We start from the raw sequence: 15,022 nt of genomic DNA on the forward strand, positions 1-15,022 counted from the left end.
GACGTGCGAAACTAAAGATGGCATTGAGATGTCAAGTGTGTTTACACGAATAATGTATTACTCTACTGTCCAATATAAAATTACATTAATATAGAATAATGCATGTGCTATATTGATACGTGATAAAATGCATTTTGAAAATCCCTGCGTTTTAAATGCAATTGCCGATGAGATATTTCCGGCATTGCATAGTCATTCCATATTGTCTCCTTTCAGAATTGAGCCCATAATCTAACAGGTCCCTACATGTGGCTGAAAATTTGTCACTCCAGCGCACCTAAGAATTTCCATGTTTGTCTGAAGCCTGCACTTCTCAGTACAAGTTTCAGGAGTTCTTTTCTCTTCCCTCTTTTTTTTTTTAACAAAATGTTATAAAGATATATGCAGTAAAATCTTAAAATAATTGCACAATTGAACAAAGTCCGCCGGGACGGAACCGCTGGCTGACAGACAGTGTCACCGTGCGCTGAGTAAAAACCTTCATTTGTCAACCCGCCTACAAACGGTGCCCTACGAAAGAAGGTTCGGAGAGGTCAGCGCCCAGCTAGGGAAGAGTAAGCTGTGGTTCAAAGCCAGACAAGCCACGAGGACAGCTGCCTCCAGACGGAAGTTCCAGGGTCGCCTGGAGGGGGCGCTACGGGCATTTCCCGGGTAACTCACTGTGAGCCTGTGAGCACAGACAGGCCCGTCCCCATCCCACGCGTGCCCGTAAATGATCGCCAACAGCCGCTCTCTTACCAGGAAATGGAACCACCTTCTTATTCTTGCTGAGGTTCTTGAGAGATGCTGAAAAAAGAAAGAAAGAAAAATCCAGGTATTAATAAACCAACCCAGGCGTTCACATACCGTGAGATTTTGGTGCAAGGTCTCTGGCTAAAGGAATCGCCGGCGTGCGGCGCGCTGCCTGGTTCAGAGAGCAACTGGGCCCCGTCCAGCCAGAGCGCAACCGCGCGTCACCACACAGGAAGCGGTGCTAACGCCGCGCCAGGCTGTAGTTTCTGAGATTACAGGGCAGCTGGCAGAGCTGTCATCTTCTGGTTTTTCTCCCTCTAAGGAAAAAAGCATGTTTCAGTTAAGGTTCTTTTGTTCAACTCCTTCCTCGTGCAGGTTCACAGGGGGACGTCAGGGACACGGGGTGGCAGCCCCTTTCCTCCTGCAGGACCGAGCAGGTAACAGGGTCTCTCTGGTTAGACCAGCAAACCATAAAGCTCAGGTAGGTGCTGGACGTACGCCACGCACACCGAGAACATGTGGCTCCCTTTATACAGCTGCTGCTCATCAGAAACCTCAATAGCAAAGAGCAGTAAAAACAGAATATTCAGTCTCTGATGAAAAATACTATAACTAGAAATGTGTCACTTACATCAACACTTGCAAAGGAAAACAATGCCCGCAAGAGCAATGTGGCTCAATGCAATAAAACTTCCACAGGTCCACCCCCGAACTTCTTCGCTGACAATCCTGCTTTGATTGCAGGGATTTTAAAGTTCACAGGTGTCTCTGCCAACTCACCAACATAGCACGAACACATCTGTTCTGTCAGAGATACAACCTCCGAGACGCACGTGCGTGTCAAGTTTCCGCTGACATAATTAACACAGAAATGTTCTTGTTAATAAGCACTTCAGTTCAACTGAATCAGGAGCCACAGAGCCAGACTGGAGCCGCTCTGAGGACCTGCCAGTTTGGCGGGTGAGATGGGGAAGGCAGGCAAGAGGAGCTGGGGGTGCTGACGGTCCCGGGAGGAAAGAAACCAACCCCAGAAGCTGCCGGGAGAGGTGATCGGAGAAATGACACTGCCAACAGCAGCGGCCGGGGCACCTGGAGGCTGGAGCAGAGGAGAAAACATAGAAGAATGAAGGGTTTCCAGAGAAGGCTGGTTCTGACGGCAACGGTGGGAGGTCAGAGGCCACCGAGAATCACAGCAGCTGGAGGAGGCCAGGAAAACCACTGCCTGTGTCCACAAAGAACGCCCCCCACGCGCCTCTGATGGTGTAATGTGACTGCCGCAGGCAGCACGTGCTTTGAAGCCTCGTCTTCCTTTGCACTGATTTTTGTGACTTCCAGAACCTACGGCAGCTGCTCGTTATGAATTAAGACGTCAGGCTAAGATTTGTGAAAATGAAGCCAATGTTTTGGTTTAAGGTGTAATTACTTTGTGAAAAGCTAGAAACCCCAAGTTAGACAGTGCTAGGTTTTTTTTATTTGGTAACTATCACACAGGCATCTGATTGCACTGTGGGCCGGCATGTTTTTAAATAAATCAGCAAAGATATTTACCAAGTCCTTCTAGGGGATTACAAATTCGATCAAAAAGTGGTTTGAACTGAGATCTCTCCCAGTGGCTCGGAGGTCCCAACCGGGGTCCTGGAATAACAGACTGAGCTAATGAGCGCTCCTGTGGCCAGGATAGCGTTGTTGTTCTTCTTCAGAAAATCCTAATTTCCTGTATTCAGATGTGTGCTCATAACAGAAAATGCCCGGAAAGTGTCTGATGTCTCCACTCCCCCTCCTCCCATGTCTTGGATTGTAACCCCCATCCAGCTTCATGGTCATCTTTCTTCAGGGACAATCTATTGTGGACGCTGCAAATGACTTCAATGCTGTCAGATCCCAGAGTCAATGAATCAGAAACACTGAACTTGACTGAGTCCTATTATTGTCCAAATACTACTTTTTTGGAAGACTTAGAGCCCTTTTTTTAAGTGGAAAGGTCCTTAAGAGACTGGTCAATAAACCGTATTCCCACTGTGTTCCCTGGCGACCAGGTGGTCCTCAGAGATGTCTCTGGAGGCCAGGGGGAGAATGCCAGGAAGCAGCAAGGGGAAGGCTGAATTTCTGGATTTCAGCCCACCCGTGTCCTCTTCGATCAAACAATCCCTTTTCTCTCTGCTCTGTAGACTGGAGTCCATCATAACATTCCACTTGGGAAAAATGTCCCAGTGCTTCTTTTAGCTTCTTTTTTTAAAATAGTTTTAGGTTTACAGGAGCGTCGCAAAGACTGTGCAGAGACTTCCAGTACACTCTTCACCCAGACTCCCCGGAGGGTAACACCTTGCAGAACAGTGGGGCCCTGACAGAAGCCAGAACTCACGTCCGGACAATGCTGTTTAATTACGGGCTTTATTTCGGTTTTGCCCAATGTCCTTTTTCTGGTTCGGAATCCAGTTCAAGACAGCAGCTCGCATCTAGTTATAGGGTCTCCTCGTCTCCCCCAAACGTGACAGTTTCTCAGTCCTTCCTTGTTTCCCAGGAGCTCCTTGGGCATTCTGCAGGGGGTCCCGCGCTGTGTGGGCGGCAGGGGTTTCCTCACGCTCGGACCCGAGTTACGGATTCGGGGACACCACCAGGGCGTGGGGTGCCCTCCTCCCTGCACCACTCAGCCTCCATCACTCTGGTAGGTGGCGCCTGTCACTTTGCTCTACAACAACGTTTTCTGATGTTTTCTTTCAAAGACTGAAAACCGGTGACCCTAGGCTTACCTTTTATTTTGCACATAAGAAAAGTAAGACCCAGAAAAGGCTTCAAGTAAGTCATGTTCACAGGCACACTGAGCAGTAACATCAGTGGGACAAGAACCCCACCAGAAGGAGGCTGTCGAGGAGACGGGGAGACCAGCGACCGCGTCTTCACGGCTTCTCCTGCTTTAAAGTTCAGTCGTGTTATAAGCTACTTGTCCTTCTTTTATTCATGTTGGGGAAAACATACGTCTCATTTGAAGGAAATGGAAACTGATTAGGTTGTAGGTATGATTCCTGTAAAATCTGCCAAGAAATGCAACAGAAGTACATGGTGAGAGCAGGTAAGAGGGCCTTCTTGGACCCTTCAGAGTTGGCAAATGTTTCAACCCAAATGCCTGTTTGGCACAAAGTAACAGTACAATGTCACCTAGAGGTCCAGTCAAAGTCAGGTGAGCAGAGATGGCGGGAAAGGAAAGTAGGACCCTGATGACACTGCAGCACATGCAGAGAACCTGCCCCTGCCCCTGACCCCGAGCCAAGGACGCAGATGCCTCTGCACGACAGGTCAAGACAGACACGGAGGACCTGGGAGTCCCAGAGAGCACAGTGAAGAGCGAAGGGTCACTGCCCACGTGTCATGGCGTGAGAGCTCTTGGCACACCTCAGATCACGTTTCCTGCTCAGCATCACCGGGCACGTGCTGCTGATTCCTCAGACGGTGGAGGCACGTTCGGAGGGGTTAAGTGACCTGCTCCCGACTCCACAGACAAGGGGCGGGGCTGGTAGGCGAGCCCAGAACCCACCTCTACCACACTTTACACCGCACGTATGGCTGAGTTAGATGATTAAGGTTCATTTTAACGCTCAGTTCCTCCTTTTTGCTTCTCCTTTTCAATTCTAAAATATTTTTTGAAAACAACTGCAAAATATTAGCATCTTCCTTGCAATTTTACTTAACCCGATGACGGCTTCTCCAGGACGGTGTTGGAGGAGGGCCGTCTACAAGCAGGAGGAATCAGACACACCCTGTGTGTGGCCACCAGGGAGGCAGAGGGGATGGTGCCTTCAATCCCCAAAGAGAGGAGCGGCCACAGAGATCCAGCTTGCTTCATCGTCGCTAAGAAATAACTGTTACAAACCTCAAATGGCCATCAGTCAGGCCAAGATTATTCACCCCAGGAGAGTGCAGAGGAGCTTCCGACAGATCAGATCCTACACAGGGAGTGGGTTCGCTCTGCCAGCACGAGAAGGCGGGAGAGAGCTGAGGGTCCCGCACACAGCTTGTGTTTCCGTGGTCGGGGAAGTGTCCGAGGAGAAAGCACGTGGAGCCTTTTCTCTAGAATTATTTGGATCTTGTTCTGTCTGAAGGCAAAGACTCTGGATTCAAACCTCAAACAGCCCCCTGCAGACTGAAGTCACTGCTCCCACAGCCCGAGTGGCCATGGGCTCGCATCCGCCCACCGCTGCCCAGTGTCGCGCTCCCGGGCCCTCTGCCCAGACTCGGCACCGGCGGCAGCTAGGCGGGGCGGACCCGCCGCACACACTCGTCGGTCTAGAAGAGACCCTGGGAAGGGCGGGACCACACGTGGATTTCACAAACTCAGCCCGACTCAGTGCCTGAAGGGAGCTCGGACTGACGCAGCCCTGGTCTGGTCAGCGCCGCGCGTCCCCTGGGCGCGCGCTCAGCGCCTAACCCGCTGTCCCGTGGCAAAGCCAAGCATCACTTCACACCTAAGTACAGGAGCGCGGAGTGTCACCAAATGGACTCGTCAAAACATGAGCCTCTCAAATAACAACACTTGTAACTCACAACATGGGAAGAAACGCCACCCGGCTGGGTCACCGCCTCCCCCGTGTCTGGGAAGCTTCCAGATGCGCTGCTGGGTGTGCGGGCACCCACAGCACCAGGCCGGGGCGCGAGCCGCCAGGCCAGCCGCAGCCATTGGTTTTCTTTCACTGTTCCTCGTCCTCAGGTAAAATAAGACGCTCACTCGGTGGAGTAACTTTCTGCAGGGTTAACATCCTTAACTGCAGACCAGCCTTGCTCTCCCAAGCCCCCTGGCGTTACTGTTAGAGTGTCTGATTTTAGACTTCAGTTACTAGTTTTCCACGCCTGCTTATGAACGGTCGGCTTCTGCAAAGAAAACGTGACTTCCGTTTACAAGGGAAGCTGAGACATGCTTAATTTCCCAGGGCAAGCCTGTCTCCTGGAGCAGAGGCTAATCTACTGTCCACCTGATGGGAAGAGAAAAGGGGGGCCCTCCCTCGGGGTGGGGGCACTCTGAGGGCCGAGACCCTGAATCCCAGAGAGTCACCATTCTGGCTCAGGACCCGGCTGGAAACCGCACGGACAGCAGGGAGGTGAGCAGGACAGCGGCCTGGCTCAAGCACGTGAGTCTGCCTGCTCTACCCCGTGACAGAAAATGAGAATTAAAGAGCAAACCCCAATGATTTTGTTAGACAGGCTGTTACCGCAAATCAGAGAGGCTCTCAAAACAGGCGGCGCCCAGGAAAAGCATGCAAAGCTCTGGCATGCTTTTTTTTTTTTTAACTTATTCTTTGTTTTTCAACAGGCAGGTGGGGATGGGGGGATGCAAATGGAACTAAGAAAACAGTCTGGGTTTTTTTTTTCAGCCACAATGTGCTTTGAACCAAAAATATGTTGATGAAAAAGGCAAGGCAGACACTGGTCTGCGTCCTCCACCCTGGACAGGGCCCCCCTGCCTCCTGGGCCCTGACCAGCATCACCCGCCAGCAGCTCTCTGAACAGCGATCCATGACAGACCACCCCTGAGCCAGACTGGTGTATGATTGTTGGGAAAAAATGTTAAAAAAATCATTTTTACTGATTCCTAAATTGCCAGATTGTCTAAAACCACAGCAAAAAGGAAAAAAAAGAAGACGTCAAATGAGGGCTTCAAGCAGAGTTCTTCGAACCTGGCCAGGCCACACCTCGCGGTCCTCATGCTCACAGCACACAGAGGAACCGAACGCCCAAGAGACCCGCTTGTGCCTACCCTGCAAAAACAATTTTTAAGCCAATCCGCCTGGCCACTGGACAGTGAGGGACTGTTCCTGTGACTTTGCCCCTGGAACTCTGAACGCTCAGAAGCAAAGTAGCAGGTGGAAAAATCACAGTGGAAAAAAAAATGATTTTCTTTCCTGATTCTTTTGTCCCTTCTCTTTGAATAGCCCTCCACGTCCCAATTCCCCAAAACAAACAAAAATAACTGCAACAGAACACAGCCAAAAATATTTCCCAGGGAGGGAGAAAGAGAGTGTTACCGCTTGGAATTAAACTTCAGGGACGTAAAACTGCCTCTTTCTCCTAGAAAAATGAAACTAGCAAACTCACCCAAAATATAAGATACTGCAATGCTTCGGAAACAGTGGCTGCAACTGGTAGGAACTCCGGGATTTCTAAGCACCTGATCCTATAAAGGTGGGGAGGGCGGGTGGCCACTAACAGCCTCGAGTATTTGGGAGGAAAGGTAACATTTTTTAAGCGAGGTGTGAAATGGGCTCATTCGCTTCTCCCAAATTTGTGTTGGGTCACAATTGCTGGCGGCCTCGGGCTGCCGGACCCCAACAGGTCTGTGTGACAGGCTTGCGTGGGACACTGCTCGGAGAGCTTGGAGGCTGTGACTGACCCCCAGCGCTACCCGGTGGAGCCCAGAGGTGTCCTGGCCGCTCAGAAACAACCCAAAGGGGCCCTAACGTCACTCACCACTCCTCGCCGGGCGCTCGGTACTGGTGTTACTGACAGACCCCCCACAAGCCCACACTTACAGGGCCTGGGCCACGGCTGAGCGGACCCCCACCCGGCACCCGGCACCTGGCACCCGGCACCCGGCACCCGGCACAGCGGCCCTGCTGGCAAGAGGGGAGAGAGGGAGGGAAGTGGGTTGGCTTGAGTTTCTGCCGTTCCCTCCATCACCTCTGCCACCAAGGACAATGCGGGTCATCATTCTGGCTCCTCTCTGAAATGAGGACATCACCTGGCAAGGTGGTTAAAAAGAAGATAAAAATCAGAAGGAAGGGTCCATCTGCGGAATGCGCACGTATTTTTAAATGGTTGTTACGGCAGATGGTTCAATAGACATTCTGTACACTTGAGGCTCAGGAAAAGCCAGCAGCATTGAATGGGTTCTTTTTAAGTCCTTGGGACCTTGACTGCAGGGAAAGGGCCCAGGAGAGGCTGAAGGGAAGGTGGGTCAGACTCTGCCCACAGAGACTTCTCTCCGGGTGACCTGTCACCAGAAGAGCATCCTTCTATTAAAAACCAAAGAACAGAAAAGGAAAGAGAAGCAGGGGGTCAGACCATGTCCTGAATTGAAAGGACACGCGCGGCCGACTTACTCGTGATGCCTGACAGGTCCCTCTCTGGCCCCTGGGTGGTGATCTGGGGCCAAAGTGTACGTCTGCCTCCCTGTGGTGCAAACACCACATTCACATTTTAACACCTGGGGGATCCAGTTTCTAAGCATCTTTTCTTGAAAACAAACAAACAAAAAGTCTCTGACCATCTGGCTGGCATTTGTGAATGATGATTTTTTTCTCTTAAGTTACCGGGAAGAGTAGAAAATCAAAAGGTAGACATTCCCCAAAATTCAACGGAAATTCTATTTCCCTGACATTCAGTGGAAACTGTCATGGAACGATTTTGATTGTGGGGACATTGACAATCCTAATGAAATGTTAAAGCTGAAACCTGAAATGTCGTAACGTGGGGTCGGCCTGAGTGAGCCTGTCTTCCTCAATTAGCCTTCCCTCCCCATCCACAGATGAGAAACGGTCTGAAAGGTCACTTCCCACAAAGGACTCTCTACCGTCCTGCAGCCTGAAACCCCAGAGAGCCACCCCTCCTCTGGCCCTGCCTCGCTGGTCCCCCGATGCCACCCCACCCCACTCCACGGTGGCCCTGCGTCCTGGCGCCACGTCAGACGCCCGTGCTCTCCGGCTCCGCAAAAGGTCTTCAAGCTGTTCCTTCAGATCTCTCTTCTCTTCAAGGCTCCCCTCAGGGCTGGTTTAATCTAATTTTACCCACGTACAATTGTTAAGAGAGTCAGCTACTGAGACGTGAGAGCTGACCACCTTCCCTCGGGACTTGGGAGCCGGGCCTCGTCCACCTCCTTCGGTGCTGGTGGGGACCCCATCCACCTCCGCAGGGACGAACACCCCTCCTCTCCTTGCTTCAGGGGGAACAACCTCAGGGCCTCACACAGAGTCCCCGGAGGGAGGGAGGGAGGGAGCCACACAGAGTTAGAGAGCCCTCACTACTGGTTAATCTCACAGGACGCTCCTCTCTCATCGGACTGTAACCACCACACTTCAAAGAAAAAAGCAGGACTGCAGGTGCTTTGTCTGGGGATGGAATTACATCCAAAGGGCACACACGTCATGGCCTGAGATCTGAGCCTCGGTTCGGGGCTGTGGAATGAACTGGAGGGCGTCCATCCCTGCCCACAGATACACCACCTTCGGGCCTCGGAAGACACACCCTGGGAGGGAGGTTCTGCTCCAACACTGCAAGCTCAGTAGTGCAGGAAATCACTCTGCGACCTGGGAAGGAGGCCACCCTCCCTGTGCCTCAGCCTCCTCACCTGCGAAACACCCAGCTTACGTAGCACACACACAAGTGGCTAACACGTCCGTTGTTCACAGTTCATTTATGATTATGAATAAATAGTTATGAAAAATTTAGAAAAGGAATTCACAGTTTGTGGTATTATTACCACCGTTTTGTGGGGGGCAGGAAGTCAGACCTTTTCTCTATCACGTGTCCTACGCATATTTTGACTGTATTTCAGAAGAGAGATTTGACCAGCTGTTTATAACAGGGTCTTACAAGCATCCTCACCCGTGGCTCAGTTATTACAGAATATATATACATTTCTATTTCCTCCACATCTATACCACATACCTTTTTCCTTTGTGTTGTGTCTTAAGGGAAACTTTTTCTTAAAAGACATTCGGGAATTGTCTTCCTGAAACAGAAACCATCAGTGTTAGCAGCTGACACTTTTTTCTCAGAATATATAAACAAGAGTCCGCAGGACTGGACGGTCCGCTACAGCTGGACCTGGGAACTGCGTCTGCAACAAAGATGAGGCCGCTGGAGATTTCAATGCACTCAACAACGAGATGCCACACCCACCCACGCTGCAGGGCCACCCAGCTCTCCATGATCCAGCGAGGGCCAGCCTTACCCTGGCCTGGCCTGCGAGTCCAGACCAAGACGAGGGAAGCCCATGGATCACTGTGGACCAGACAAGCTCCCCTTGTCTGGCTTCAGGTCCCAGCCCCTGTCTCTTGGTCTCTTAACTCAGGGCAGTTCAGAGGCCAAGCTGGAGACCAGGACCTAAGGACCCAGCTCATACTGATGCCCCCCCTCTGTGGGTCACTCCAAGTTTTCCCACAGCATCTTGTCCTCTTAAACATTTCCCATGTCAAAAACGACCCAGCTTCCCCTTGGAATGTAAAAAACAGTAAAGAGAATGATTCCCATACTAACAAGAAAGAGCCAGATAATCTACCCAATTATACCCTTGAACACATCAGACAGCTGGGATCACAGGGCAACCAGCTAGGCTGGAAGCTAAGGACAGACAGACTCCGCCGAGGAGACACAGGGCTGAGCGCTCGCTTCCCCGGGGCGCGGCGCAGGAGGGGGAGACCGCCAACCAAACGTAAGGGGATTTCAGCCGAAAGCTGCGGTGAGCGTAGGCACGCGTGAGAGCACGCAGCCAAGGCTCCTCGGGTGGACGGCCGATTCCACGGCAGAGACAGTACAGGATGAGCCTGGAGAAGCTTGTAGTAATGGAAACAAAGGCAGTTCTTAAAATAACAAAACACGCCAGAGGGATACAGGAGCCAAGCAGAAAGAAACCAACGGCCAAAGCAGCAGCACTGGAGCAACAGAAGAAATAACTTAACACTGGGTTACAACCCAGCGTAGAAAATAAATCTACATGAGTCCATGATGATATGGATAAATGCAATACTAGCTTATAACCCGAAGCAGGAAATACGCATGCAGGAGTCCATAATGACATATATGAGTGGTTAAAGAAATAAGTAAACTGGAGGTAAGAATCAAATATGCCTTACAGGAGAACTCTAAAGAACAGATTACAGCGATCAAGCCCCCTTCTACGGCGGTGATGGCTCATTTGCACCCTGCCTCCCTTTGCAGGCTTACCTTAGTGACTTGCTCTCCACCAGCAGAGTAAGGAAAGGGATAAAGAGAAAGGCTACAGTGGAGAATCCTCGCAAACAATATGTTAAACAGTAACGAAGGTCAACACTATTAGGGATGTCCTGCGGATCTCCCCTGGTACCACGGGACAAGAAGAGCTCTCCACCTCTGTGCTGTTCGTTCCAAAACCCCATAGCTCCAGTCTGATCATGAGAAAAGCAGCACTGGGGGACATTCTGTGAGGCCTGCATCACCCTGAAATCAAAACCAAAGACACTACAAGTGAAGAAGAACTGCAGATAATCCTCTTGGAAACAGGCACAAGGCTCCTCCTCAAAATGTTAACACACTGACTCCAACTGTAGATAAAGACACTGCACGATGCACAGGGGGGGTCATCCCGGGAAGTCAAATCTAGTCCAACATTCAAAAATCAATCAACTCAATATCACATCTCAACTGACTAAAAAAGAAAACCACATGTTTTTCTCAATAGATGCAGAAAAATCGTTTGACAAAATTCAGCATCCATTTATGGTAAATCTCTCAGCAAACTAGCAATACAAAGCAGCTTTCTCAATCTGATAAATGTCATCTATACAAAATACATACAAATACAAACATATATTGAGGTATATTACATACGCATGAACATAAACATATATAAACACACACAGCTAACCTCACACTTAGTAGCCAAAGTCTGAATGTCTCCCCTGAAGATCAGGAGGCCGTCAAGCAGGTCTGCTCTCTCCACTCCATCATACTGGAGGCTGCAGCCAGAGCAATACGGCAAGAATAAGAAATAAAGGCATACGGATAGGAAAAGGAGAAATAATCCAGACTAGGGCCACCGACAACGTGATTGTCTCAGTAGAAAATCCCAAAGGATCTGCAAAAAGCTACTAGACCTAATGAGTTTACCAAGCTCTCAGGATTTAAGTCAACATATCAAAGTCAATTGTTTTTCTACATATTTAATAACAAACAGTTGAAGTTTAAAATTTTAAGTTCCATGTATAATAGCTCCAAAAACAAAATACTTGCACATAAATCTAACAAATTATGTGCAAGATTGTGTGCTGAACGCTAAAAACCATTGATTAAAAAGTCACAGACCTAAATAAACAAGAGAGCTAGATTATGTTCATGGTAGACGATATAGAATATTGTCAACATGTAGATTCTCCCTCATCTACTGATCAATACGATCCTAATCAACTGCACCAGGACTGCTGCAGAAATTGGCAAGCAGAGTCCAATATTTACTTGGAAAGGGCAAAAGATCTCGAATAGCCCCAGACAAGGTTGCAAATGAAGACTGAAAGTGGAGGTCTCACATGATCTGAGTTCAAAACCACAGTAATCAAGGAAGTTCAGGATTGGTGGAAGGAAAGCACATCGATCAACAGAAGAGAAGACTGAGTCCGGAAACAGCCCCCTTACTTGTGTAACCTAAAAAAAGAAAAAGAAAAAAAGACAAATGAACTTACTTACAAACCAGAAACAGACTCACAGACATAGAAAACAAACTTATGGTTACCGAGAGCAAAGCAGGTGGGAAGGGATAAACTGGGAGTTCGAGATTTACAGATACTAACTACTACATATAAAATAAATAAACAACAAGTTCATATTGTATAGCACAGGGAACTACATTCAACATCTTATAGTAATTTATGGTGAAAAAGAATATGAAAATGAATATATGTATGTTCATGTAAGACTGAAGCATTATGCTGTACACCAGAAATTGACATAACATTGTAAACTGACTCTACTTCAATAAAAATATATTTTTTAAAAAAAAAACAGAAACAGCCCGACACAAATCTGGTCAGTTGGTTATGGAAAATGTGCAAAGAAATGAAATGCAGAAAGGATCGTCTTTTCAACAAATGGTGCAGGAACAGGTAGACCTCCATATGCAGAAAGCAAAAAATGAGCCTCATTCCACACACTGAGCTGCATACAAAAATCCACTCAAAATGCATCCTGGACATAAACGTCAGCCATAGCCACCAAGCTTCTAGAACGAAACATCGGGGAAAATCTTTGAGACTTTGGGTCGGGCACAGAGCTCCCAGCTATGACATGAAAAGCACAATTTATAAAAGAAAAACTGGTAAATTGGCCTTCATCAAAATTAAAACTTCTGCTTGTCCAAATACAATGTTAAGAGAATGAAAAGAAATGCCACATACTGGGAAAAAAAAGTTTGCGAAACACATATCTGAAAACTCATTTGTATCTAGAAGACGTAAAGAACTCACTCTTGACACTCAATGAAAAGAAAGCAAACAAGCCAACAATAAAAACGAAGGCAGGAGGTGTGAATAGACCCGTCCCCAGAGAAGACACGTGGGTGGCAAACAAGCACGTGGAAAGATGTCATCGCCGCTGGTCACTAGGGGACTGCAGAAGAAAGTCACAGACGAGGCACAGCTTCAAAACAGGCAGAACTGGGTTTTAGCTGACCAGACAGACTGCAGGCGAAGCTGCAGACCCTGAAACGCTCGTGCGTCACGTGGGACTGCGCAGCTGTCCTGCTGCTTAGGGAACATCTGCCAGCTTCTTACAAAGTTAAACAAGCATTTACCACGTTTCCAAACAACTCCACTCTGAGATATTTACCTAATCTGTACATGAATGCTCATAGCAGTTTTACTCAGATTCTCCAGAACCTGGACATAACCCAAATGCCCTTCAACAGTTGAGTGGATAAACAGGCGGTGGACAGCCGTGCAATGGAACACTACTCGGCATTAAAAAGGATGGCTGGTCAGTACACACAGGAGGGAGGGAATTCCAGACGGGTCACAGCGAGTAAGAGAAGGCAGACTCAGAAGAGCACACGCTGCGCAGTCCCACTGTACGACACTCTGGGGAAGGCAAAGCCTTCAGACAGAAAACAGGCCCGTGGTTGCCAAGGCCGGGGGGTCGGGGGGGTGACCGCAGAGGGATGCAAGGGACCAGCAGAATGGACGCTCCACACTTGACTGCGCTGGTGGTTCCCTGACTGTCTGTGTTGCCCGAACTCCGGGAGCTCGCCAGTGAAAAGGCGAGTTTTCCTGTATGTGAATTACACCCCAACTTTTAGACAAGAGGTGAAACACTGACTCAAGAAGGGAACAGTGCCGTGAAGTGGAGGGTCGGGTCGTTCTTCCTGCCGACAGAGTTATAAAGCCAAAGAAACATTACAATGACTAGAAACAGCTCTGCAGGCACTGGAAAGCACCAAAGGAAGCCAGGCCGTGATGCGGGTCTGCTGTTTGCAGGCTGCTGTGGTCTCGGACTCTGTCCCTCTCAGGCCTGAGGGAACCCCTCACCCACCGCAGCCTTTCGGCTCAAATCGGCCAATGACGGCTCAGAGCAGGTGAGCATCTGGAAGTTTAAGGGGAAGTCTTGGAAGTGAGGAAGGCGCAGAAGCGCTGAGACCCAAAGCCTGGCCTGCCCTCGCTCCCCGCGACCTGTGCGCCCGCACACATTTGCCAAAACCTGTCCAGCCCCAGGGCAGGGAGTCACACCTCGGCAGCGCTGCTGAAGACAAGCCAGCTGTGGAAGGAAACCGCACAGGACAAGACACTAGGGAGCCAGCCCACCCACCGCCTCAGGCTCTGGGAAGCGGAGCGTGTGAGCTTTCTTTGCAAGGTAAGGGGCAGCAGACCCCGGGCTCACAGGGGCACTGGAGCAACACCCCTCCTCCGAGCCACACCAGGCCGGAAACGTCACTTACCCAGGAAAGAGCTGAAAGCGCAAAGACAAAAACATTAAAAAAGTGCCCGGAGTCCACGTGGTGAAATTTACACACTGTCGCCGGGAAAGCCCTCAGGGTCTCCCCCGGAGCCCCGAGCACAGTTTCGGAAAGCCGCGCTCCGCGGGCCTCCCTGCCCCGAGCAGAAGCCGCGGGTCGGGGAGGAACGAGGGAAGCCGCTAGGGGCAGGCAGAAGGCAACAGGGGGCAGGAAGAACGACAAACCAGACGGGAGACCCCAAACAGCGCAGCAGGCAGGCGCCGCCCTGCACAGGGCCCAGCGCCCGCGGACCTCAGTCATCTCTGAAGACACCGAGCAACGCAGCAGAGACTCGCCCACCGCGCGCAAGACGCCGGTGGGCGCGCCAGGAGCCGGGTTTTGAAAAACGAAGAAAGCGTGGCTTATCTGGAGAGGCACCTACATACGGAAAATCACTTTACAAAGCTCATCATTGCTTAAAAATGAGAGCTAAATGGGTATTGCTGTGTTTGCATTTTATCAAACTGCTCTCAGGGCCGTTCGGTTTGGCGCGCGGCCTCATTGACAGTGTGGTAAGCAACCTGTAGGTCCTTATCACCACCTCGAAGATTAAACATGAAAAATCTACCT

At 49.9% G+C, this 15,022-nt stretch overlaps 1 protein-coding gene across 8 annotated transcripts in view; it reads right to left on the minus strand.

The window, feature by feature from the left end:
* Positions 1–621: 621 nt before the first annotated feature.
* The window catches only part of DCDC2C (doublecortin domain containing 2C), a 75,326-nt gene continuing 60,925 nt past the window's right edge, over positions 622–15,022 (minus strand). For 3 of the 8 annotated variants that reach the window (XM_072938257.1, XM_072938256.1, XM_072938262.1), the window contains 2 exons: positions 9,385–9,448; positions 622–786 (listed from right to left, as the gene is read on the minus strand). In XM_072938257.1, coding sequence (XP_072794358.1) covers positions 635–786; positions 9,385–9,448 — 216 coding nt within the window. In that variant the 3' untranslated portion in view covers positions 622–634. Of the gene's footprint in view, positions 787–9,384; positions 9,449–11,341; positions 11,433–11,999; positions 12,115–15,022 lie in introns of those variants that run through there. The other 5 variants (XR_012059250.1, XR_012059249.1, XM_072938258.1 and 2 more) reach the window with 4 other exon arrangements.

Source organism: Vicugna pacos, chromosome 15 (assembly GCF_048564905.1).
Source record: "Vicugna pacos chromosome 15, VicPac4, whole genome shotgun sequence".
NCBI lineage: Eukaryota > Metazoa > Chordata > Mammalia > Artiodactyla > Camelidae > Vicugna > Vicugna pacos.